The 27,542-nt window shown below is 44.3% G+C and overlaps 2 protein-coding genes across 26 annotated transcripts in view; one reads left to right on the plus strand and one right to left on the minus strand.

Moving 5' to 3' along the window:
• On the plus strand, positions 1-27,536 carry LOC127911051 (uncharacterized). The gene is made up of 2 exons (XM_052477186.1): positions 1-519; positions 26,960-27,536. Exons 1-2 carry the CDS (start codon positions 266-268, stop codon positions 27,411-27,413), a joined length of 708 nt encoding a protein of 235 aa, XP_052333146.1. The 5' UTR covers positions 1-265; the 3' UTR covers positions 27,414-27,536.
• dlg1b (discs large MAGUK scaffold protein 1b) overlaps positions 1-27,542 on the minus strand; it is a 234,999-nt gene that overhangs the window by 189,774 nt on the left and 17,683 nt on the right. For all 25 annotated transcript variants that reach the window (XM_052477160.1, XM_052477168.1, XM_035800367.2 and 22 more), the window contains exon 3: positions 20,981-21,144. In XM_052477160.1, coding sequence (XP_052333120.1) covers positions 20,981-21,144 — 164 coding nt within the window. The remainder of the gene's footprint in view (positions 1-20,980; positions 21,145-27,542) is intronic.

Consider the following 27,542-nt stretch of genomic DNA (forward strand, 5'->3'; position numbering starts at 1 on the left):
TTAGCATTGTTCACACCCTCTTAAGCCTTAGCCCTACCCATCTCTTTAATTATTCATGTGAGGCCATTTTTGAAACAATGCTTAAGGTGTAGTAAACAAATGGTGAAGTAGTAGCCTACATTAAAGAAAATCTCCAGGTAAAAATACACTTCAGCTAGTCTTTGGCCTATATTTTTTGTATTTTATTTACTTAACCTTTAACATGGTCTCTCCTATCATTGCTATGCAGACGACACACAATTAATCTTCTCCTTTCCCCCTTCTGATGACCAGGTGGCGAATCGCATCTCTGCATGTCTGGCAGACATCAGTGTGGATGACGGATCACCACCTCAAGCTGAACCTCGGCAAGACGGAGCTGCTCTTCCTCCCGGGGAAGGACTGCCCGTTCCATGATCTCGCCATCACGGTTGACAACTCCATTGTGTCCTCCTCCCAGAGCGCTAAGAACCTTGGCGTGATACTGGACAACACCCTGTCGTTCTCAACTAACATCAAGGCGGTGGCCCGTTCCTGTAGGTTCATGCTCTACAACATCCGTAGAGTACGACCCTGCCTCACACAGGAAGCGGCGCAGGTCCTAATCCAGGCACTTGTCATCTCCCGTCTGGATTACTGCAACTCGCTGTTGGCTGGGCTCCCTGCCTGTGCCATTAAACCCCTACAACTCATCCAGAACGCCGCAGCCCGTCTGGTGTTCAACCTTCCCAAGTTCTCTCACGTCACCCCTCTCCTCCGCTCTCTCCACTGGCTTCCAGTTGAAGCTCGCATCCGCTACAAGACCATGGTGCTTGCCTACGGAGCTGTGAGGGGAACGGCACCTCAGTACCTCCAGGCTCTGATCAGGCCCTACACCCAAACAAGGGCACTGCGTTCATCCACCTCTGGCCTGCTCGCCTCCCTACCACTGAGGAAGTACAGTTCCCGCTCAGCCCAGTCAAAACTGTTCGCTGCTCTGGCTCCCCAATGGTGGAACACACTCCCTCACGACGCCAGGACAGCGGAGTCAATCACCACCTTCCGGAGACACCTGAAACCCCACCTCTTTAAGGAATACCTAGGATAGGATAAGTAATCCTTCTCACCCCCCCCCCCCTTTTAAGATTTAGATGCACTATTGTAAAGTGACTGTTCCACTGGATGTCATAAGGTGAATGCACCAATTTGTAAGTCGCTCTGGATAAGAGCGTCTGCTAAATGACTTAAATGTAAATGTAACTAGGCAAGTCAATTAACCTGTTGCGTCAAGCAATCCCGTATCCGGGAGCGTAATTATAGCCTCAAGCTCATTACCATAACGCAACGTTAACTATTCATGAAAATCGCAAATGAAATGAAAGAAATATATTGGCTCACAAGCTTAGCCTTTTGTTAACACTCATCTCAGATTTTCAAAATATGCTTTTCAACCATAGCTACACAAGCATTTGTGTAAGAGTATTAATAGTTAGCATAGCATTAAGCCTAGCATTCAGCAGGCAACATTTTCACAAAAACAAGAAAAGCATTCAAATAAAATCATTTACCTTTGAAGAACTTCGGATGTTTTCAATGAGGAGACTCTCAGATAGCAAATGTTCAGTTTTTCCAAAAATATTATTTGTGTAGGAGAAATCGCTCCGTTTTGTTCATCACGTTTGGCTAAGAAAAAAACCTGAAAATTCAGTCATTACAACGCCAAACTTTTTTCCAAATGAACTCCATAATATCGACAGAAACATGGCAAACGTTTAGAATCAATCCTCAAGGTGTTTTTCACTTATCTATTCGATGATAAGTCATTCGTGGCAGTTTGGTTTCTCCTCTGAACCAAATGGGAAAATGCACGCAGTTGGAGATTGCAATTATTGCAACGGAGGACACCAACCAGAGCACCTGGTAAATGTAGTCTCTTATGGTCAATCTTCCAATGATATGCCTACAAATACGTCACAATGCTGCAGACACCTTGGGGAAACGACAGAAAGTGTAGGCTCATTCCTTGCGCATTCACAGCCATATAAGGAGACCATAATCCCGGTTTGTCATACACTTACCTAGCCAGCCAACATGTATGAAATCATGCAGTATTAACCTGCAGTTAAAACTAACCAACCAGCTAGCTAAAAGTAGGTTAACTAGCAACGCAAACAAATTTGACAAACTTAGATATGATTTATAACGTTAGTTGGAGTAAGCTACCAAGCAACAGGCTCGCTAGCCAGCTAGCTAACAGTACAGTTTAACTAGTAATGTGAAAGGATATCTGACAAAATCAGATTCCATATATAACGTTAGCTGGCGTCAGCCAGGAAGCAACAAACATTATCTAGCCAGTCAGCTAACGTTAGCAATGCAAACAACTTTATAAAAATTATCATCCAAATAATATCTGTACATGAAGCTAAAGTCAGACTAACCCGTATACATGGATGGATTCTTCATGGCAGACCGGAACTACTTTGAGTAAAAGGTCCTCTCTCGTTTGCGTTTTGTCTGCTCAGCTTTCTTGGGATGTTGTGTCATGTCACTCCAGCTCAAACTGACTGTTCAATACCTCAATAATCACCGCATCTTTGTTGGTCTCTGTCATGGATGCCTTGTTTGCCCTTTCCTTGTAGATTTAATCCAGTGAGTTTATTTATATACAGAAGTGCTTTCTGAGTTCTCTTTTCGACTATGCAAACAACGTCTGGTTCAATGACAATGTTGTTACCCAAGTCAAGGATTTCTTAATCATCTGATTCATTTTCAGTCCCAGAGAGTCAGCCGCCATCCAGAAAGTAGTCCATCACAACATTCTTCCACTGAGCTTTGTCAATAGCACCAGTTAAATTCTGGGCAGAAATGTTGAGCTGCAACTTTACAGTTGTACATTGCTATTATACTTTCCAAAAATCTGAGGTAGACGACTGATCAGGGAAGCCCTCGTTATGTTATTTAGACCGTAGCCTGTGGCATGGCAAACCAATCAGGACTCAATTAAATACACCTCTGCTGTCTTCAACCAGGATCTCAGCGATCACTGCCTCATTGCCTGCATCTGTAATGGGTTCGCAGTCAAACGACTACCCCTCATCACTATCAAACGCTCCCTAATTACTTCAGCGACAGGCCTTTCTAATTAAAGGACATTGACCTCATTCCGTCAGTAGATGCCCTGTTATTCTTTAAAAGTGCCTTTTTAATTAAAGTGATAGCCATTGAAAATAGGTGTAGGCAGATTGTTTGGGGGTGGGGTTGTCCTCAGGGTTTCACCTGCCATATAAGTTCTGCTATACTCACAGACATTATTTTAACAGTTTTAGAAACCTTAGTGTTTTCTATCCGATTCTACCAATTATATGCATATGCTGGCTTCTGGGCCTGAGTAACAGGCAGTTTACTTTGGGCACGCATTTCATCCAGACGTCAAAATACTGCCCCCTACCCAATAAAGGTTTTTTATTTTATTAACTTCTTAAAGCGTTGTTGGTTAAGGGCTTGTAAGTAAGCATTTCACTGTAAGGTTGGTGTATAGCAGTTGTATTCGGCGCATGTGACACATACACATTTGATTTGTCTAGATAAATTCCCACAGTTGTAAGTGCATGTTAGAGCAAAAACCAAGCTATGAGGTCGAAGGAATTGTCCGTAGATCTCCGAGACAGCATTGTCGAGGCACCGACCTGGGGAGGGGTAACAAAAAATGTTGCAGCATTGAAGGTCCCCGAGAACACAGTGGTCTCCATTCTTTAATGGAAGAAGTTTGGAACTACCAAGACTCTTCAAACTGAGCAATCAGGGGAGAAGGGCCTTGGTCAGGGAGGTGACCAAGAACCCAATGATCACTCAAACAGAGCTCTAGAGTTCCTCAGTGGAGATGGGAGGACCTTCCATTTCTGCAGCACTCATCCAATCATGCATTTATTGTAGAGTGGCCAGACCGCAGCCACTCAGTAAATGGCACATGACAGCCCGCTTAGAGTTTGCCAAAAGGCACCTAAAGACTCTCAGGTGATGAGAAACAAGATTCTCTGGCCTGATGAAACCAAGATTGAACTCTTTGGCCTGAATGCCAAGCGTCATGTCTGGAGGAAACCTGGCACCATCCCTACGGTAAAGCATGGTGGTGGCACCATCATGTTTTTGAGCAGCATGGACTGGGAGGCTAGCCAGGATCGAGACAAAGATGAATGGATTCAAGTACAGAGATCCTTGATGAAAACCTGCTCCAGAGCGTTCAGGACCTCAGACTGGGGCGGAGGTTCACCTTCCAACAAGACAACAAACCTAAGCACACTGCCAAGACAATGAAGAAGTGGCTTTGGGAACATTCTCTACATTTTCTTGAGTGGCCCAGCCAGAGCCCGGACTTGAACCCTAGAGAGAAATCTCTGGAGAGACCTGAAAATGGGTGTGCAGCAACGCTCCCCATCCAAACTAACAGAGCTTGAGAGGATCTGCAGAGAATAGGATAAACTCCCCAAATACAGGTGTGCCAAGCTTGTAGTGTCATACTCAAATATAATTGATGCTGTAATCGCTGCCAAAGGTGCTTCAACAAAGTACTGAGTAAAGGGTCTGGTTCAATAATCGGTAAGCTGCTCTGACAGCTGATGCATGAAGTTAGTGAGGGAGATAGAAGTCTCCAGCTTCAGAGATTTTTGCAATTTGTTCCAGTCATTGGCAGCAGAGAACTGGAGGGAAAGGCGGCCAAAGGAGGAGTTGGCTTTGGATGAGTGAGGTTTTTCTGCTGGAGCGCGTGCAATGGGTGGGTGTTGCTATAGTGACCAGTGAGCTTAGATAAGGCGGCGCTTTACCTAGAAAAGACTTATAGATGACCTGGAGCCACTGGGTATGGTGACGAATATGAAGCGAGGGCCAGCCAACGAAAGCATACAGGTCGCATTGGTGGATAGTATATGGGGCTTGTGACAAAACGGATGGCACTGTGATAGACTCCATCCAATTTGCTGAGCAGAGGCTATTTTGTAGGCTATTTTGTAAATGACATAGCCAAAGTCTAGGATAGTCAGTTTTACGAGGGTATATTTAGCAGCGTAAGTGAAGGAGGCTTTGTTGTGAAATAGGAAGCAGATTCTAGATTTAATTTTGGATTGGAGATGCTTAATGTGAGTCTGGAAGAATTTACAGTCTAACCAGACACCTAGGCATTTGTAGTTGTCCACATATTCTAAGACCGAACCATCCAGAGTAGTGATGCTAGACGGGCATGCTGGTGCGGGCAGTGGTTGAAGAGCATGCATTTAGTTTGACTTGCATTTAAGATCACCTGGAAGCCACAGAAGGAGTGTTGTATGGCATTGAAGCTCATCTGGAGGTTTGTTAAGTGTCCAAAAAAGGGCCAGACGTATACAGAATGGTGTCGTTTGCGTGTAGGTGGGTCAGAGCATCACCAGCAGCAAGAGAGACATCATTGATTTATACAGAGAAAAGAGTCAGCCCGAGAATTTAACCCTGTGGCAGACCCATAGAGACTGCAGGAGGTCCAGACAGCATGCCCTCTGATTTGACACTGAACTCTATCAGAGAACTAGTTGGAAAACTAGGTGAGAAGTCATGAGAAACCAAGGCTGTTGAGTCTGCCGATAAGAATGCAGTGATTGAAAGTTGAAAGCCTTGGCCAGGTCGATGTAGACGACTGCACAGTACGGTCTTTTATTGATGGCGTTTATGATATTATATAGGACCTTGAGCGTGGCTGAGGTGCACCCTAGACCAGCTCGGAAACCAGCTTGCATCGCGGAGAAGGTACGGTGGGATTCGAAATGGTCGGTGATCCACTAACTTGGCTTTCGAAGGCAGGGTAGGATAGATATAGGTCTGTAACCGTTTTGGTCTAGGGTTATTCCCCTTTGAAGATGGTGTCATGTCTTTGGCATCATTAAAGTGAAGACTTATTTTATCAAATCAATTCTCTATAATTAATTATTGTGATTAAACTAATCATGTAAACATAATTAACTAGGATGTCAGGACACCAAGATAAATCTTCAGATTACAAAGCTACATTTTCCTAATATAACTTTTCAGATTTTAATATCTGATCAATTAGTCTTCGAATTAATAAATTATTCTTTCCCTCACATTAGTCTCATTCCAAACGTCATAAATTGTTATCACGAACCCAGTCTTCACTATGAATCATCAATACATCAATTGTCTTAATTGTAACTAAATAATCACAGAAATGCGTCAACAAACAAACAGTAGGTATGGTTACAAGAAAATGATAGGGGATTTGCCCTAGTGGCTTAAATCGATATGACAGCTTGGTAGATAAAGGGACTAAGAAGGGCGAGAACACAAATGTTGATAGTTATATTGATAGAAATACTAATCCTTTGCACATGAACACTCACTGCTCAAAAAATTAAAGGGAACACTAAAATAACATCCTAGATCTGTGAATGAATGAAATTCTTATCAAATACTTTTTTCTTTACAAAGTTGAATGTGCTGACAACAAAATCACACAAAAATGATCAATGGAAATCAAATGTATCAACCCATGGAGGTCTGGATTTGGAGTCACACTCAAAATTAAAGTGGAAAACCACACTACAGTCTGATCCAACTTTGATGTAATGTCCTTAAAACAAGTCAAAATGAGGCGCAGTAGTGTGTGTGGCCTCCACGTGCCTGTATGACCTCCCTAAAACACCTGGGCATGCTCCTGATGAGGTGGCGGATGGTCTCCTGAGGGATCTCCTCCCAGACCTGGGCTAAAGCATCTGCCAACTCCTGGACAGTGTGGTGCAACGTGGCGTTGGTGGATCGAGCGGGACATGATGTCCCAGATGTGCTCAATTGGATTCAGGTCTGGGGAACGGGCGGGCTAGTCCATAGCATCAATGCCTTCCTCTTGCAGGTTCTGCTGACACACTCCAGCCACATGAGGTCGAGCATTGTCTTTCATTAGGAGAAACCCAGGGCCAACCGCACCAGCATATGGTCTCACAAGGGGTCTGAGGATCTCATCTCGGTACCTAATGGCAGTCATGCTACCTCTGGCGAGCACATGGAGGGCTGTGCGGCCCCCCAAAGAAATGCCACCCCACACCATGACTGACAAACCGGTCATGCTGGAGGATGTTGCCCTCCTACGGCCTCCTCCACGTCGCCTGATGTACTGGCCTGTCTCCTGGTAGCGCCTCCATGCTCTGCACACTACGCCGACAGACACAGCAAACCTTCTTGCCACAGCTCGCATTGATGTCCCATCCTGGATGAGCTGCACTACCTGAGCCACTTGTGTGGGTTGTAGACGCCATCTCATGCTACCATTAGAGTGAAAGCACCGCCAGCATTCAAAAGTGACCAAAACATCAGCCAGGAAGCATAGGAACTGAGAAGTGGTCTGTGGTCCCCACCTGCAGAACCACTCCTTTATTGGGGGTGTCTTGCTAATTGCCTATAATTTACACCTGTTGTCTATTCCATTTGCACAACAGCATGTGAAATGTATTGTCAATCAGTGTTGCTTCCTAAGTGGACAGTTTCATTTCACAGAAGTGTGATTGACTTGGAGTTACATTGTGTTGTTTAAGTGTTCCCTTTATTTTTTTTGAGCAGTGTATATATTTATGCTCAGTGTGTCGGCGTGATCTCTGTTGGAAAGTTCAGTTGAACTTCTCGTTGCATCCCTGGAGTCTTTCGTGGTTAGAAGGGATACTTCAGAGTCCCATTCATGTTCTTATAGAATAGATGTTTCGGCGGTTGTCGGTCTTCGCACAGCGTTATGGTAATGTGGCTGTATTGTCTCGTGAGGTTACAAACATTAAGTAAAAAACAGAAAATAGAAGTTGCAAACAATTAACTTCTTGGTGACAGGGGGCAGTATTTTCAGATCCAGATCAAATGCATGCCAAAATTCAACTGCCTTCTACTCATCCCCAGAAGATAAGATATGCATATTAGTAGATTTGGATAGAAAACACTGAAGTTTCTATAACTGCTTGAATCGTGTCCGAGTATAACGGAACATATTTAGCAGGTGAAACCCAGAGGACAAACTATTCAGATATCACTTTTCAATAAGGTCACTCTTTTCAATGGGGTTTCATTGGGAATCCAGATTTCTACGGGACATTCTTGCAGTTCCTACCGCTTCCTGGATGTCACCAGTCTTTAGAAATTGGTTGAGGTTTTTCCTTTGTGTAATGAAGAAGTAGCCCTGTTCAGAACGAGGGTCACTTGAAGTGTACTGTTCGATAGAGGCGCATGACCGGAAAGCATGCTAGTTTGTTTTCTTCCTGTATTGAACACAGATCATCCCGTCTTCAATTTTATCGATTATTTACGTAAAAAATACCTAAAGTTGTATTACAAAAGTAGTTTGAAATGTTTTGGCAAAGTTAACAGGTAACTTAAGATATTTTCTGGTCACATTGTGCAAGTTGGAACCAGTGTTTTTCTGGATCAAACGCACCAAATAAATTGACATGTATTATTTGGGATATATATATATATATATATATATATATATAGATGGAATTAATCTAACATAAAGGACCATTTGTGATGTTTATGGGACATATTGGAGTGCCAACAAAAGAAGCTCGTCAAAGGTAAGGCATGATTTATATTTTATTTCTGCGTTTTGTCACGCCTGCAGGGTTGAAATATGGTTTCTCTTTGTTTACGGAGGTGCTATTCTCAGATAATAGCATTGTTTGCTTTTGCCGAAAAGCCTTTTTGAAATCAGACATGTTGGCTTAAAGTGTAGCTTTAATTTGCTATCTTGCATGTGTGATTTAATGAAAGTTAGATTTTTATAGTAATTTATTTGAATTTGGCGCTCTGCATTTTCCCTGGCTTTTGGCCAGGTGGTACGCTAGCGTCCCACATATCCCAGAGATGTTACAGCAGCAGTAAAATAACAACAGAGGCGATATACAGGGGGTACCAGTACACAGTACAGAGAAAGATCTGTCAGGTTCAATCCATTTGTAGATTATTCTCAGGAGAAAATAATGTGAAGATGAATATTACCTAACATGCCACACAGACAAGATGAGAAAGGAACAGCTTTTTTTAAACTCAGAAACCAGTCTGTCAGGCAGGTGATCAAATCAGATTTGTGCCTCTGCAATAATATATTTGCTCTACTCTACTGACCAATCAATGACGCAAAATGCCATAACGGTAGACAGTGCACCGTTTTCAGGGTGCTATTCCGGTATTATTTGACCATTTGAAGTGGGGAAAAGCATTCAGTTGTCAGGGCTGACCAGAGGGCTAAATGTGCTATGATAGTGAAATGCCTTTTCATGTAAAAACCCAACTCATGAGAGAAAATTAAACAATCACTAATGTGTGTCCACAGTGTGCAATGGACTGGCAAAGCAGCAGGATGCCTGAAGCAGCAGTAGCTCAATGCACCATACATATACATTACATTCTAAAGTTTGTTTTATTATTAGATTAAGCATTTCAAATGTCATGGTGTGCTGTTTAACAATGTAACTGACTGATCTTTTTTTAAAGTTTTCTCCATTGTTGAAATCCGAACAAAAAAATAATTAACACCTTCATAAGTGTTTGAATACTAACATCCGTTTGGATATCTGGACATTCGAGTAACCGTGCCCATCCCGCTAAAAGCAGTTCAGGAGTGAACGAGCAGCAGCCGGAGAGGAACACCGAGTTACCTATTAGAAATGCAGAGCTCTCTCTCCCAATATCTTCATGTATGGTGGACCATGAGGTGCATACGTCAGAGAGCAGCTGTCAAAACATCATTGGTGTATATTACACAATGTTTCAGACTAAAACTCTTGTGATAAATGACATAGCTGAGGTCACTCAGAAGGAACCTCCTGGTGGATAAGGCACAGTATGTCCTGAAAGAGGGCAGGGCAGGTCAGGGGGAGAAGAGACAGCTTGGCAGAGAAGTACTGTGCCTTGAAATGCAGCACACTGATAAATATTTGATGTTTGTAGGATTCTGTGACTAGTGTGCCTCCATTTTTCAAAGCAGGGTGCAGCCCCCATGGTGCTCCTTGCGTGGATCTGAGGCCGACAACAAGACCTGAAATTCCTTCAGAGAGAAGCGGTCTTCAAAGCAAAGGTAAAGATGTGGGAAAATATAGGAGCTATCACCACACTGTGATATGTGTGTTGTCAATTAAGTGTAGCTAAGAGAGGGAGAGAAAGCGGCCATTTGAAATAGTGCCAAAGGTCCAGATTTGATGAGTAAATCTAAAGCTGGTCACACAGGTAAAAGTTTTACTTCCCTTATTCACTGTAATCACAATAAATAATTTGTATCTTGCAGACATACTCACCAAGATAAAAGATGAAGTTGAAATTCATTTGAAAAAGGCTTCTCAAAGCAAAGCATGATGGTGCAAAAACTTTTTTTTTAAACACTAACCCAAAACAAAGATTTCTGAAACCCCAAAACTGCACACCACTAAAAATCACTTGTCCAACATACACATCAGTGCTGGGAAATCTGGTCCAAAAGCAGTGTCAACTAACTTTTGGATCTACAGTACCTTCTGAAAGTATTCACAACCCTCGACTTAATCCACAATTTTGTTGCATTAAAGCTAGATTTTTTTCCCACACATCTACACACAAAACCCCATAATGACAGTGATTCAAATTTGCCAATTTATAGTAAATTAAAGACAGAAATCTCACCCGAGTCAATACATGTTAGAATCAAATTGTGCAGTTATTACAGCTGTGCGCCTGTCTGTGTAAGTCGAAGAGCTTTATACACCTGGATAGTCACATAAATTGCATGGACTCCCTGTGTGCAATAGTGTTCAACATGATCTTTGAATGACTACTTCATCTCTGTACCCCACACATACAGATAATTGTACGGTCCCACGGTCAAGCAGTGTTTTTGAACACAGATTCAACCGAAGACCAGAGGTTTTCCAATCCCTCACAAAGGGCACCTACTGGTAGATGCAAGGCACAACATTAACGCTCGTCAGCTTGCAAGTTTAAAAAGAATGTCGGACAAGAATATAGATTTAAGTTTGTCTGAATGGACAAATAAAAGAAAAATCATATTAGTCTACTCCGATCTGAATTGGATCAGAGTCCACCAAATGCAATGTGTTGCACTGTCCTCCCAATCTCTGCAGAGCACATTGGAGTAGAAATATTGTAAGAGTGCATTGAAAGGCACAAGCGGTCTTTCAATCATGCAGTCACAATATGTGTTTTCTTTTATCAAAGCGAGTTGCATGTGAACATTTGTTGATATACATTGCTAGTTAGTGAGTTATTTGCGCAGTTATAGCAAATTTTGGGACAGCAATGAAAATCCTGGAAAAGTCATGGTGTGACAGTGGGCTGTAGCCAGAGGGGGGAAGAGAGGAGAGGTGCACAGTAAGTAAAATAATTATACAGAACAGACCAACTACATAGCCAATTCAAAATCAGTGTAGTTTCGCTGGTTCTCTCCATAGTTAACTATTTAGCTATTAGCATAGCATATGTTAATGTCGTGTGATGAAACCAATGCTTAATAGTATGGTTGTAAAACAGTCTTCAAGTGCCCAAAATTGGCTAGGATTCTCCTCTATTTAATAACGGCCATGTATTTCCGACAAAGTTAAAAAGATATATTCTTAGAAGAACCTAATTGACAATTAAATTCTATGCTGTCGAGTTCTCTCCTGAACACTGAATATTCTAACTTTAAACATCTTAGTTGGCTACCTAACCCACTTTAGCCATTTGATCCCTGGTTCATTGAATGAAGAACTTATATAAAAAATACAATTATTTGGTTGTAATTGTAATGTTGCAGGGTGGTCAACCATCCTCCAGGATCTCCAGGAGAGTGACTGGGTGTGCAGGCTTTTGCGCCAGCCGTACTTGAACAAACCATATTGTAAAAAAAAAATCAGCTGCTCAACAGGAACTTGATATGCCGACTCTGGTGTGTTTGAGCAGGGTTTGGATCAAAAGCTTACACACCCAGTATCTCTCAATATGTTGAGGGTGACAGGCTACTGTTTAAAACATGTGGTCTATCAGTGTAGTAATTTACTTTGTAGGGGGTTAAGTGCCTTGCTCAAGGCCACCACAGCAGGCAATACTGTATAATACATGGGATCCGAGACAAGCAGTCTTCCATTTTCAATACCAGTAATAAGGAATGTTATTTTGTGAACTGGTTCCTTTTTGGCCCATGGTGACGTAAACTTTCGGTCAAGTAAAAAAGTCTGAACTACTTATGCAAAAGACAAGCGACTAAAAAGGTTGATGTCAAGCCGTGAGAAAAAAGCAGAAATTGAATTACCCTTTGAGCATGGTGAAGTTATTAATTACACATTTGATGGTGTATCAATGCACCCAGTCAATACAAAGATACATGCGTCCTTCATAACGCCATTGCCGGCAAGGAAGGAAAGCGCGCAGAGATTAACTGGAGGCCAATGGTGACTTTAAAACAGAGTTTAATGGCTGTGATGGGAGACAAAAATTTAAAAGGCAACATGCTACAATTTAAAAGATTTTAACTGAGTTACAGTTCATAAGGAAATCAGTCAATTGAAATAAATTCATTAGACCCTGATCTATAAATATCTATCTGTTGGTCACAAATACAGTGCAAAGGGAAAGTATTCTAACTAGTGATGTCGCTGACATTTTTGGCCGATACCAATATCCGATATTTACCTTTACAAAAAAAACATCCCGGTAATTAATTTTAGCGGCCTTTTATGCATTTTAGTACAGTTAAATAGCTAACACATAGACACACGCAGAGATCTAAGGCACTGCATCTAAGCGCAAGAGGCGTTACTAGTCCATGGTTCGAATCCAGACTATCACATCCAACCGTGATTGGGAGTCCCATAGGACGGCACACAATTGGCCCAGTGTCGCCAGGGTTAGGCCATCATTGTAAATAAGAATATGTTCTTAACCGACTTGCCTAGTGAAATAAAGGTTACACACACACCACACTAACCAAACAGTTATTTTGTTGGCATTTGCGTATGTCCCTATTACCAGTATCAATAACTTGCTGTGCTGTTTCATTGTTCTGTCATTTAATTCTCAACCAGTATTGCTATGGAATGCCGTTTGGGTCTTTGCATGTCAAAAAAGCTACGTGTCAAATAAGCTTGTTGACCAATCAGGACCTGAATATGACTGTACGTCACAATCATTGAATGCGTTCATACATTTTTTACAGTTACACTATAACTTGTATTTCATATGTTACAACGATCCATTGATACGCATGCTATGATGCTGGTAAAGTTGTCTTGCTCACCTACAGTACTGGTAAAAAAAAAAATTAAAAAGCTAGCTAGCTCATGGAATGCAACAATGTTCTTCCCCAAAAACATAGCAAAATGACAATCTGTTTCATTACATTTACATTTAAGTCATTTAGCAGACGCTCTTATCCAGAGCGACTTACAAATTGGTGCATTCACCTTATGACATCCAGTGGAACAGCCACTTTACAATAGTGCATCTAAATCTTTTAAGGGGGGGGGGTGAGAAGGATTACTTTATCCTATCCTAGGTATTCCTTAAAGAGGTGGTGTTTCAGGTGTCTCCGGAAGGTGGTGATTGACTCCGCTGTCCTGGCGTCGTGAGGGAGTGTGTTCCACCATTGGGGAGCCAGAGCAGCGAACAGTTTTGACTGGGCTGAGCGGGAACTGTACTTCCTCAGTGGTAGGGAGGCGAGCAGGCCAGAGGTGGATGAACGCAGTGCCCTTGTTTGGGTGTAGGGCCTGATCAGAGCCTGGAGGTACTGAGGTGCCGTTCCCCTCACAGCTCCGTAGGCAAGCACCATGGTCTTGTAGCGGATGCGAGCTTCAACTGGAAGCCAGTGGAGAGAGCGGAGGAGCGGGGTGACGTGAGAGAACTTGGGAAGGTTGAACACCAGACGGGCTGCGGCGTTCTGGATGAGTTGTAGGGGTTTAATGGCACAGGCAGGGAGCCCAGCCAACAGCGAGTTGCAGTAATCCAGACGGGAGATGACAAGTGCCTGGATTAGGACCTGCGCCGCTTCCTGTGTGAGGCAGGGTCGTACTCTGCGGATGTTGTAGAGCATGAACCTACAGGAACGGGCCACCGCCTTGATGTTAGTTGAGAACGACAGGGTGTTGTCCAGGATCACGCCAAGGTTCTTAGCGCTCTGGGAGGAGGACACAATGGAGTTGTCAACCGTGATGGCGAGATCATGGAACGGGCAGTCCTTCCCCGGGAGGAAGAGCAGCTCCGTCTTGCCTAGGTTCAGCTTGAGGTGGTGATCCGTCATCCACACTGATATGTCTGCCAGACATGCAGAGATGCGATTCACCACCTGGTCATCAGAAGGAGGAAAGGAGAAGATTAATTGTGTGTCGTCTGCATAGCAATGATAGGAGAGACCATGTGAGGTTATGACAGAGCCAAGTGACTTGGTGTATAGCGAGAATAGGAGAGGGCCTAGAACAGAGCCCTGGGGGACACCAGTGGTGAGAGCGCGTGGTGAGGAGACAGATTCTCGCCACGCCACCTGGTAGGAGCGACCTGTCAGGTAGGACGCAATCCAAGCGTGGGCCGCGCCGGAGATGCCCAACTCGGAGAGGGTGGAGAGGAGGATCTGATGGTTCACAGTATCGAAGGCAGCCGATAGGTCTAGAAGGATGAGAGCAGAGGAGAGAGAGTTAGCTTTAGCGGTGCGGAGCGCCTCCGTGATACAGAGAAGAGCAGTCTCAGTTGAATGACTAGTCTTGAAACCTGACTGATTTGGATCAAGAAGGTCATTCTGAGAGAGATAGCGGGAGAGCTGGCCAAGGACGGCACGTTCAAGAGTTTTGAGAGAAAATAAAGAAGGGATACTGGTCTGTAGTTGTTGACATCGGAGGGATCGAGTGTAGGTTTTTTCAGAAGGGGTGCAACTCTCGCTCTCTTGAAGACGGAAGGGACGTAGCCAGCGGTCAGGGATGAGTTGATGAGCGAGGTGAGGTAAGGGAGAAGGTCTCCGGAAATGGTCTGGAGAAGAGAGGGGATAGGGTCGAGCGGGCAGGTTGTTGGGCGGCCGGCCGTCACAAGACGCGAGATTTCATCTGGAGAGAGAGGGGAGAAAGAGGTCAGAGCACCGGGTAGGGCAGTGTGAGCAGAACCAGCGGTGTCGTTTGACTTAGCAAACGAGGATCTGATGTCGTCAACCTTCTTTTCAAAATGGTTGACGAAGTCATCTGCAGAGAGGGAGGAGGGGGAGGGGAGGAGGATTCAGGAGGGAGGAGAAGGTGGCAAAGAGCTTCCTAGGGTTAGAGGCAGATGCTTGGAATTTAGAGTGGTAGAAAGTGGCTTTAGCAGCAGAGACAGAGGAGGAAAATGTAGAGAGGAGGGAGCGAAAGGATGCCAGGTCCGCAGGGAGGCGAGTTTTCCTCCATTTCCGCTCGGCTGCCCGGAGCCCTGTTCTGTGAGCTCGCAATGAGTCGTCGAGCCACGGAGCGGGAGGGGAGGACCGAGCCGGCCTGGAAGATAGGGGACATAGAGAGTCAAAGGATGCAGAAAGGGAGGAGAGGAGGGTTGAGGAGGCAGAATCAGGAGATAGGTTGGAGAAGGTTGGAGCAGGTTTGAGCAGAGGGTAGAGATGATAGGATGGAAGAGGAGAGAGTAGCGGGGGAGAGAGAGTGAAGGTTGGGACGGCACGATACCATCCGAGTAGGGGCAGTGTGGGAAGTGTTGGATGAGAGCGAGAGGGAAAAGGATACAAGGTAGTGGTCGGAGACTTGGAGGGAGTTGCAATGAGGTTAGTGGAAGAACAGCATCTAGTAAAGATGAGGTCGAGCGTATTGCCTGCCTTGTGAGTAGGGGGAAGGTGAGAGGGTGAGGTCAAAAGAGGAGAGGAGTGGAAAGAAGGAGGCAGAGAGGAATGAGTCAAAGGTAGACGTGGGGAGGTTAAAGTCGCCCAGAACTGTGAGAGGTGAGCCGTTCTCAGGAAAGGAGCTTATCAAGACATCAAGCTCATTGATGAACTCTCCGAGGGGACCTGGAGGGCGATAAATGATAAGGATGTTAAGCTTGAAAGGGCTGGTAACTGTGACAGCATCAAATTCAAAGGAGGCGATAGACAGATGGGTAAGGGAGAAAGAGAGAATGACCACTTGGGAGAGATGAGGATCCCGGTGCCACCACCCCGCTGACCAGAAGCTCTCGGGGTGTGCGAGAACACGTGGGCGGACGAAGAGAGAGCAGTAGGAGTAGCAGTGTTATCTGTGGTGATCCATGTTTCCGTCAGTGCCAAGAAGTCAAGGGACTGGAGGGAGGCATAGGCTGAGATGAACTCTGCCTTGTTGGCCGCAGATCGGCAGTTCCAGAGGCTACCGGAGACCTGGAACTCCACGTGGGTCGTGCGCGCTGGGACCACCAGATTAGGGTGTCCGCGGCCACGCGGTGTGGAGCGTTTGTATGGTCTGTGCAGAGAGGAGATAACAGGGATAGACAGACACATAGTTGACAGGCTACAGAAGAGGCTACGCTAATGCAAGGAGATTGGAATGACAAGTGGACTACACGTCTCGAATGTTCAGAAAGTTAAGCTTACGTAGCAAGAATCTTATTGACTAAAATGATTAAAATGATACAGTACTGCTGAAGTAGGCTAGCTGGCAGTGGCTGCGTTGTTGACTTTGTAGACTAGCTGGCAGTGGCTGCGTTGTTGACACTACACTAATCAAGTCGTTCCGTTGAGTGTAATAGTTTCTACAGTGCTGCTATTCGGGGCTAGCTGGCTAGCTAGCAGTGTTGATTACGTTACGTTGCGTTAAAAGAACGACAATAGCTGGCTAGCTAACCTAGAAAATCGCTCTAGACTACACAATTATCTTTGATACACAGACGGCTATGTAGCTAGCTATGTAGCTAGCTACGATCAAACAAATCAAACCGTTGTGCTGTAATGAAATGAAATGAAAATGTGATACTACCTGTGGAGCGAAGCGGAATGCGACCGGGTTGTTGAGTGCGGAAGTTCTATTCAGTAGACGTCGGCTAGCTGTTGGCTAGCTAGCAGTGTCTCCTATGTTAAGGACGACAAATAGCTGGCTAGCTAACCTCGGTAAATTAAGATAATCACTCTAAGACTACACGCTCTAAACTACACAATTATCTTGGATACGAAGACAGCAAAGACAACTATGTAGCTAGCTAACACTACACTAATCAAGTCGTTCAGTTGAGTGTAATAGTTTCTACAGTGCTGCTATTCGGTAGACGGTGGACGTTTGCTAGCTGGCTAGCTGCTGGGCAGATAGCAGTGTAGACTATGTTAGGACGACGAAATACGAAGTTGCAATAGAAGTGCTGACTGTTTCACTTTGTTGTCCTCTTTCTTTTCCTTTTCTTCTGTCCTTCTTTTGTCCTTATTTTGTCTTCCTTTCTACTGTTAACTAGATATTTTTTGTTGTTATTCTTTGTAAGCTAGCTAGCTTCTTCCAGGAGAGTCCCTAGCAACTGCTTAGCAACAAGTAAACAATTCTGCTAGCAATTCAGCTAGCTAAGATAACTGTACAATTTTATGAAAAATAGTTAATTTTTCAAAAGCCTGTCTTTTTTGGTTTGTTCCTTGTTTTGTCTTCTATTGAGTCTTGCAGTTCTCTTGATTTTTTCGATGTACTTCACTCTAAAAAAACATTTAAATCTCAATATATACAGGAGCTCATTTTTCAGCAGCTGCTCAATTTAGAACTCCGGAACACATAATAATAATTTCAGTAGCTATAGTTAGCTAGCTAACTAATAGCTAGGTGTCATCTAAAATAACCCTAATTTATAAGACAGTTCTTATTTGTGGTGGTTGGACCCATCTATGTGACGCTAGCCACAATAAGGATTAGCCGCAATAGTGGACTTTGTGGATAGCCTTCAAAATAAAAGTACGTCATTGACAGTGATGCAAATGAACACAAATAGTAGAATTATGCTTCACATTCCAACCTTGTTTAACATGTTCTAGTCTAAATATCTTATGTGTGATTTTCCCTGTTTTTTGCCGAAGTGGACGCAACCGTCCCCTAGACCACAAGTTAACAAGAAATGTGTGGAGTGGTTGAGAAACGAGTTTGAATGACTCCAACCTAAGTGTATGTAAACTTTATCTTCATCGCAAAGAGTTTATGAAAACTTAAGACACTAAAGAGGCCTTTCTATAGACTCTGAAAAACACCAAAACAAAGATGCCCAGGGTCCCTGCTCATCTGCGTGAACGTGTTGCAAGGAGGCATGAGGACTGCAGATGTTGCCAGGGCAATAAATTGCGATGTCCGTACTGTGAGATGCCTAAGACAGCGCTACAGGGAGACACCTGCACAGGATCGGTACATCTGAACATCACACCTGTAGGACAGGTACCGGATGGCAACAACTGACCGAGTTGCACCAGGAACGCACAATCCCTCAATCAGTGCTAAAACTGTCCGCAATAGGCTGGACTGAGGGCTTGTATACCTGTTGTAAGGCAGGTCCTCACCAGACATAACCAGCAACAACGTCACCTACGGGCACAAACCCACAGTCGCTGGACCACACAGGACTGGCAATAAAGTGCTCTTCACTGACGAGTCGCGATTTTGTCTCACTGGTGTGATGGTCGGGTTCGCGGTGATTGTCGAAAGAATGAGCCAGGCCTGTACTCTGGAGCAGGATCGATTTGGAGGTGGATGGTCCGTCATGGTCTGGGGGTGGTGTGTCACAGCATCATCGGAATGAGCTTGTTGTCATTGGCAATCTCAACGCTGTGTGTTATAGGGAAGACATCCTCCCTCATGTGGTACCCTTCCTGCAGGCTCATCCTGATATGACCCTCCAGCATGACAATGCCACCAACCATACTGCTCGTTCTGTGCGTGATATCCTGCAAGATAGGATGTCAGTGTTCTGCCATGGCCAGCGAAAAGCCCGGATTTCAATCCCATAGAGCACGTCTGGGACCTGTTAGATCGGAGGGTGAGGGCTTGGGCCATTCCCCCCAGAAATGTCTGGGAACTTGCAGGTGCCTTGGTGGAAGAGTGGGGTAACATCTCACAGCAAGAACTGGCAAATCTGGTGCAGTTCATGAGAAGGAGATGCACTGCAGTATTTAATGCAGCTGGTGGCCACAGCAGATACTGATTTACTTTTGATTTTTACCCCCCCCTCCCCCCGTTCAGGGACACATTCAATTCATGCTAATCACATCTGTGGAACTTCAGTTTGTCTCAGTTGTTGAATCTTATGTTCATACAAATATTTACACGTTAAGTTTGCTGAAAATAAACACAGTTGACAGTGAGAGGACGTTTTATCTTTTGAGTTTACATTTTTTTAAAGTTAAAGGAACACGTAGCCTACATATCTATACACACAAACTATTTAGTGGAGAGGCGTTGCGCCATGAGGTGTTGCTTTATCGGTTTGGAACCAGGTTTGCTGTACATTTGAGCAATATATGACGGAACGGAGTTCATGCAATAATGCTCTATACAATACCGTACACTTTCTGTATTTGGGGATTTTGAAAAGACCCCTGGTGGCATGTCTGGTGGGGTAAGCATGTGTCAAAGCTGTGTGTAAGTTGACTAAGCAAACGATTTGGAATATAACATTGAATCACTTATTTTTATAAGAAACAGTCAGTCCACCCTCAACTAAGCCAAGAGAGTCTGGCATAGTATTTATATTAAGCCCTCCGATTACAATGAAGAGCAAGGTGTGCCGCTCTGTTCTGGGACAGCTTCAGCTTAACAAGGTCTTTCCTTCCAGCACTCGACCACACGACTGGACAATAATCAAGACAAGACTATAGACTGCAGGAGTTGCTTTTTGGAGTGCTGTGTCAAAAAAGAAGAGCATCTCTATATTACAGACACAGACCTCTCACCATTACAACCGTTGAATCTAAATGTTGACCATGACAGTTCACAATCTAAGGTAACGCCAAGTAATTTAGTCTCAACTTGTTCAACAGCCACACCATTCATTACCAGATTCAGCTGAGATCTAGAACTTAGGGAATGATTTGTACCAAAAACAATGCTCTTGGTTTTAGAGATGTTCAGAACCAGTTTATTACTGGCCATTCATTCCAAAACAGACTGCAACTCATTGCTAAGGGTTTCAGTTGACTTCATAATCTGTGGTTGCTGATTAGTATATGGTTGAATCAGCATACATGGACACACATGCTGTTTAATGCCAGTGGCAAGTCAATGGTAAAAATAAAAAACCAGAGTAGAGGGCCGAGAGAGCTGCCCTGCGGAAAAGCACACTTTACATGTTTTACATTAGAGAAGCTTCCATTAAAGAAGTATTAGTTAGATACCTCTGAATCATAAAAATTCAGCATGATCTGCATCAGAAATAGAAAGGAGTTCTATTTTAGCCCTTGGCATCGCTGACACTCGTTGGTACGCGTGAGCTGTGTGGGTGCAATAATTCAATAACATGATTTCTAAATGTATTTTGCATTGCTCGTCCGGTCTGGTCAGCATGTAAGAGTCACAGCAAAATATTTTCTATGATCTCATACAGCTTTTGGAACTTTGACTTTCACCACAAAGAGAATGATATGGATATCCTTAATTAAGCATTTCTGTGTAGTACAGATTAGGGACCCTTCTGGTTACCGTAATTACGGATGCAAACACACTTCACCAACTGTAGTTCAATAACCAAAACAAAAAAAATCTAACTTAAGGTGTCATGTTCTGCAGACATTATGAAACTTAATCTGGAGCATATATAAGAGTTTTAGGAACACATGGTCACAAAAAAAACTTTACTGTAATTGTTTCATCTGCACAGCTCTTCCATTAAAATACCCCATTGTGAAAAGTAAATAAATCTGAGTTAAAGCGTAATTCTGTTAGATGAAGGGCAATTCCTCTATTTCACATGTGGAAGCACCTCCCTGACATGAGATCCCTTTACAAAATACAAACAAAAACAATTCCACATTTCTTATCCCCAAGTGACCCATGATGCTACATACTCTATATACCATCGCTGACCATGAATCGTCCCCTCTTACCTCTATGCTGGCGCTAAGGCTTGGCAGAGTGTCTGAGGTCACCGTTGTGCTTTGGAGGCTAGAGAAATCCCACAGGTTGACCGGCAGCATGGGCTCCGACGTCGTCGGGGACTCCACACATTTCTGATTATCCAATAAGGTCACTTCGTAAAATTCCTGGATATCTGCAGCAAGACAGGAGACAGTTTAGTTACATTTATTTAGTTTGCTCATTTGGACAGAAAAAAAGAGCATTCAAAACAAAGTTGTTTTTAAAACATATTAGAAGAAAAGGACAAATGTGTGATGTGTTTATGCTGGCATTCATTACTCCCTGTTAGTCTGTGTTGTACTATTACTTTCCTCTGGTGTTATTCTGCATCAACCTTTTGGCTCATTACAACTCACAGCCATGTCTTCAGTAATATAGCAACTCAACGAGAGAGAACAAGTGCTACCAAATACACTCAGCTGGAGAACTAATACATCTCAGTATGCTGGTGTAATAACCTGACAGATGAATTTAATTATTGGGAAGCAGGATCCGAGTTGGCTGGGGTCAGCAGATAGTTTAAAATTATGATCTCCAGGAACATCAGTCAGGAATCCTGCCATAGCTGTAGGTATATTCAGACTGACATTCTGAGGAAAGGAACTGACATGATTACCCGTCCTAAACTGGAGTTGATTACCAGTGTTGTTGTATGTTATAAATAGTTACGTAAACTGGAATGAACCACCCAAGATAGACAAGGTAGCTGCAGTGAGCTTGGAAGGGGAGGAGGGGCTGTAAAGGACATGCACAGCTGTTACAACTTTCATCGGGTTACACTCGAGCATGGCACAGAGGTCAGTTGCTTATTCTTGTCTGAGCAACAACTAAACTTGGCAAGAGACACAACCCTGCGTAAAATTCTCTGTGTGCCTTCCATGACAAACATTTAGGAAGCGTTATACAAATCTCGTGTAGCCGGCAGTCAAATTCCACATGACCGTTTAGTCACCGTAATTAGGCTTCTCCAAGCTCCGATGCTGCTGCTGGTAATTACTAGCATACCAAACTCAATAATAAAAGAATTGCATGCATAATTTCATTTGCAGTCACTTTTGATAATGGTGTTTCCGCTAATGGAAGATTCATGCTTATAGCCTACTATAGCCTACTACCAAATCAAATTGTATTTGTCACATACACATGGTTAGCAGATGTTAATGCGAGTGTAGCGAAATGCTTGTGCTTCTAGTTCCAACAATGCAGTAATAACCAACAAGTAATCTAGCTAACAATTCCAAAACTACTACCTTATAGACACAAGTGTAAGGGGATAAAGAATATGTACATAGATATATGAATGAGTGATGGTACAGAGCATAGGCAAGATACAGTAGATGGTATTGAGTACAGTGTATACATATGAGATGAGTATGTAAACAAAGTGGCATAGTTAAGTGGCTAGTGATACATGTATTACATAAATATGCAGTAGATGATATAGAGTACAGTATATACGTATGCATATGAGATGAATAATGTAGGGTATGTAAACATTATATTAGGTTAATTAATTAAACAATTAGCGTTGTTTAAAGTAGCTAGTGATATATTTTACAGAATTTCCCATCAATTCCCATTATTAAAGTGGCTGGAGTTGAGTCAGTGTGTTGGCATCAGCCACTCAATGTTAGTGGTGGCTGTTTAACAGTCTGGTGGCCTTGAGATAGAAGCTGTTTTTCAGCCTCTCGGTCCCAGCTTTGATGCACCTGTACTGACCTCGCTTTCTGGATGATAGCGGGGTGAACAGGCAGTGACTCGGGTGGTTGTTGTCCTTGATGATCTTTATGGCCTTCCTGTGACATCGGGTGGTGTAGGTGTCCTGGAGGGCAGGTAGTTTGCCCCCGGTGATGCGTTGTGCAGACCTCACTACCCTCTGGAGAGCCTTACGGTTGTGGGCGGAGCAGTTGCCGTACCAGGCGGTGATACAGCCCGACAGGATGCTCTCGATTGTGCAGCTGTAGAAGTTTGTGAGTGCTTTTGGTGACAAGCCGAATTTCTTCAGCCTCCTGAGGTTGAAGAGGCGCTGCTGCGCCTTCTTCACGATGCTGTCTGTGTGGGTGGACCAATTCAGTTTGTCTGTGATGTGTACGCCGAGGAACTTAAAACTTACTACCCTCTCCACTACTGTTGCATCGATGTGGATAGGGGGGTGTTCCCTCTGCCGTGTCGTTGTTGGTAATCAAGCCTACCACTGTTGTGTCGTCCGCAAACCATGTGCACTTATGTGAAATAGCCAAATAGTTTATAAACAATTTAAGCAAAAGGTTCTGATCTGCTGCGTCAGCCACATGTAAAAAAAAAAAAATGTAATTCTATGGATTGTATTCATTTGGAATCTATCGCATCCCACAACTGCTCGACAGTTAGGGAATATTTCTCGCACAGAATAGGTCGTATGGGGGATAGTAGATTGACATTGGCTAGTGCTTTTGATGTTCATTAGGCCTACTCATCTTGTTGGCTGATGAAAAATGGACAGTTCTTACTGTCGGAATTGGATAACAACGCGCGGAGTGGCGTCCCCGATGTGTCAGTCTTAACTTGTTGCCTGTGATAAAGACCTGATCATGTGACAGAGAGCCGTGTGAGTGAGAGACGCTTCAGATTGTGCAGCACGCTCAGGGAGAAGGGCACAACGTAGCACTCCGGGTCGCAAAAGGCAAGGATTTTTTTAGGGTGCATTACGGGAATGCCACCGTGAAATTCAAGGCATTATCAAGTGCTTGTCAAATTGTGAATATGAGACTATTGGCGTGTGTACAGCCTGCACAAAAAAAAAAAAAAAAAAAGAGCGATTGCCTTTCATGTAACTTTTTTCAAAACCTCATTAGTCTCATCATGCAGCCTTACAATGTATTAAAAATCTAAACATATAGCCCAACATTTGTAGAGCTGAAGTTACATTAATAACTAAAGTAAGCAAATAGGAATACCTATCTTTGTTAACCGCACGCAAGTGGAATGTGCGCATTCCCTCAAATCGTTAGGAGAAAAGTTATTTTATTCAGCTTTCTTCAATTGTATTCTTCATAGTATAAAATATCAAACAAAGCCACGGAATTTTAAGCAAATCGTGTCAGCCAAATTAAATAGTGTAGCCCACAGCCATTTGGCATAGCCACATCAGGACAACTCAAAGTATGCTTTTCTTCATAGCATGCTTCTTTAGACATGACGCAAAAAAAAAAATTGTAGGCTGTGTGTGGAAGCCAGGAGAAGCTAAATGTTTTTGTTAATTAACGGTCAATTACTATGAGACCAACAGTTATTTGCTTGACAATCACCGGCGGACGAAATTGTGACTGCCACAGCCCTAATCTCTTCACAAGAATAAACTGCTTAATTATTGAAGAATTAACTAAACCAAGTCTGTGGAATTGATCTCGAGGTCTAGGCTTAACAGTAAGTAGCCTAAATAATTTCAGTTTAGTGTTTATTTTTCATACAATCACTGCAGAAAGCAAAAAAGGCATAGGACTACATTTTAATCAACTTCAGTATCTTTTTTTTTTTTTTGTTTTATTTGTAACTTTTGTCCCCTTTTCATGATATCCATTTCGTAGTTACAGTCTTGTCCCGTCGCTCCAACTCCTGTACGGATGTGGGAGGCATGAAGGTCGAGAGCCATGCGTCCTTCGAAACAACCATTGCTTAACCTGGAAGTAAGCCGTACTAAATGTCTCCCAGCTGCGACACAGCCTGGGATCGAACCCGGGTCTGCAGTAACGCCTCAAGCACTGTGACGCAGCGCCTTGAACTGTGGTGCAACTCAGGAGAGCCTGATTGAATTTATTGGCTCAAGTGTTTACTTCCTCACAGAATGTTATCACCAACTTGAAGGAATCTTTCCCTGTAGTACAACCACTTCTTCCAAATGACTTCTAGATAGATATGCAAGTAAATACTGCAGGCATATGTCAACTGACCACACTCAAGTCACGGGCTGCAAAAGAGATGGACTCACATTTTCAGTTAAAGAATCTGGCTAAGAGATTGTATTAGGTCGTTGGTCACCAAACGGTCGATCGCAATCGAATGGTCAAGCTAAGGAATTCCTAGTCAATCACCAAACATATCTGGGCAAAAAACAATAAAGCCTTGCGTTCCTATCATCTGTCCTCATGCTCCTAGACCTTAGTGCTGCTTTTGATACCATTGATCACCACATTATTTTGGAGAGATTGGAAACCCAATTTGGTCTACAATGGACATGTCCTGGCCTGGTTTAGATCTTATCTGTCGGAAAGATATCAGTTTCTCTCTGAATGGTTTGTCCTCTGAGAAATCAACTGTAAATTTCGGTGTTCCTCAAGGTTCTGTTTTAGGACGACTATCGTTTTCACTATATATTTTACCTCTTGGGGATGTTCACTGCTATGTGGATGACACACTGCTGTATATTTCAATGAAACATGGTGAAGCCCCAAAATTGCCCTCGCTAGAAGCCTGTGTTTCAGACATAAGTGGATGGCTGGTCCGCTATCCTTTGACTCTCTATGTCCCCTATCCTCCAGGCCGGCTCGGTCCTCCCCTCCCGCTCCGTGGCTCGACGACTCATTGCGAGCTCACAGAACAGGGCTCCGGGCAGCCGAGCGGAAATGGAGGAAAACTCGCCTCCCTGCGGACCTGGCATCCTTTCACTCCCTCCTCTCTACATTTTCCTCCTCTGTCTCTGCTGCTAAAGCCACTTTCTACCACTCTAAATTCCAAGCATCTGCCTCTAACCCTAGGAAGCTCTTTGCCACCTTCTCCTCCCTCCTGAATCCTCCTTCTCCTCCCTCCTGAATTCTCCTCCCCCTCCCCCTCCCTCTCTGAAGATGACTTCGTCAACCATTTTGAAAAGAAGGTCGACGACATCCGATCCTCGTTTGCTAAGTCAAACGACACCGCTGGTTCTGCTCACACTGCCCTACCCTGTGCTCTGACCTCTTTCTCCCCTCTCTCTCCAGATGAAATCTCGCGTCTTGTGACGGCCGGCCGCCCAACAACCTGCCCGCTTGACCCTATCCCCTCCTCTCTTCTCCAGACCATTTCCGGAGACCTTCTCCCTTACCTCACCTCGCTCAACAACTCATCCCTGACCGCTGGCTACGTCCCTTCCGTCCTCAAGAGAGTGAGAGTTGCACCCCTTCTGAAAAAACCTACACTCGATCCCTCCGATGTCAACAACTACAGACCAGTATCCCTTCTTTCTTTTCTCTCCAAAACTCTTGAACGTGCCGTCCTTGGCCAGCTCTACCGCCATCTCTCTCAGAATGACCTTGATCCAAATCAGTCAGGTTTCAAGACTAGTCATTCAACTGAGACTGCTCTTCTCTGCATCACGGAGGCGCTCCGCACTGCTAAAGCTAACTCTCTCTCCTCTGCTCTCATCCTTCTAGACCTATCGGCTGCCTTCGATACTGTGAACCATCAGATCCTCCTCTCCACCCTCTCCGAGTTGGGCATCTCCGACGCGGCCCACGCTTGGATTGCGTCCTACCTGACAGGTCGCTCCTACCAGGTGGCGTGGCGAGAATCTGTCTCCTCACCACGCGCTCTCACCACTGGTGTCCCCCAGGGCTCTGTTCTAGGCCCTCTCCTATTCTCGCTATACACCAAGTCACTTGGCTCTGTCATAACCTCACATGGTCTCTCCTATCATTGCTATGCAGACGACACACAATTAATCTTCTCCTTTCCCCCTTCTGATGACCAGGTGGCGAATCGCATCTCTGCATGTCTGGCAGACATATCAGTGTGGATGACGGATCACCACCTCAAGCTGAACCTCGGCAAGACGGAGCTGCTCTTCCTCCCGGGAAGGACTGCCCGTTCCATGATCTCGCCATCACAGTTGACAACTCCATTGTGTCCTCCTCCCAGAGCGCTAAGAACCTTGGCGTGATCCTGGACAACACCCTGTCGTTCTCAACTAACATCAAGGCGGTGGCCCGTTCCTGTAGGTTCATGCTCTACAACATCCGCAGAGTACGACCCTGCCTCACACAGGAAGCGGCGCAGGTCCTAATCCAGGCACTTGTCATCTCCCGTCTGGATTACTGCAACTCGCTGTTGGCTGGGCTCCCTGCCTGTGCCATTAAACCCCTACAACTCATCCAGAACGCCGCAGCCCGTCTGGTGTTCAACCTTCCCAAGTTCTCTCACGTCACCCCGCTCCTCCGCTCTCTCCACTGGCTTCCAGTTGAAGCTCGCATCCGCTACAAGACCATGGTGCTTGCCTACGGAGCTGTGAGGGGAACGGCACCTCAGTACCTCCAGGCTCTGATCAGGCCCTACACCCAAACAAGGGCGCTGCGTTCATCCACCTCTGGCCTGCTCGCCTCCCTACCACTGAGGAAGTACAGTTCCCGCTCAGCCCAGTCAAAACTGTTCGCTGCTCTGGCCCCCCAATGGTGAAACAAACTCCCTCACGACGCCAGGACAGCGGAGTCAATCACCACCTTCCGGAGACACCTGAAACCCCACCTCTTTAAGGAATACCTAGGATAGGATAAGTAATCCTTCTCACCCCCCCCTAAAAGATTT

Source organism: Oncorhynchus keta, chromosome 23 (genome assembly GCF_023373465.1).
Source record: "Oncorhynchus keta strain PuntledgeMale-10-30-2019 chromosome 23, Oket_V2, whole genome shotgun sequence".
Taxonomy (NCBI): domain Eukaryota; kingdom Metazoa; phylum Chordata; class Actinopteri; order Salmoniformes; family Salmonidae; genus Oncorhynchus; species Oncorhynchus keta.

What these genes read in the sequence shown, in the direction of transcription:
- LOC127911051 (XM_052477186.1), top strand. Translation starts at nt 266, where the DNA reads ATGACCAGGTGGCGAATCGCATCTCTGCATGTCTGGCAGACATCAGTG. An exon ending in GCGGTGGCCCGTTCCTGTAG is followed by an intron (nt 520 to 26,959) that starts GTTCATGCTCTA and finishes CCGTTCCTGTAG; the next exon opens with GTTCATGCTCTACAACATCC.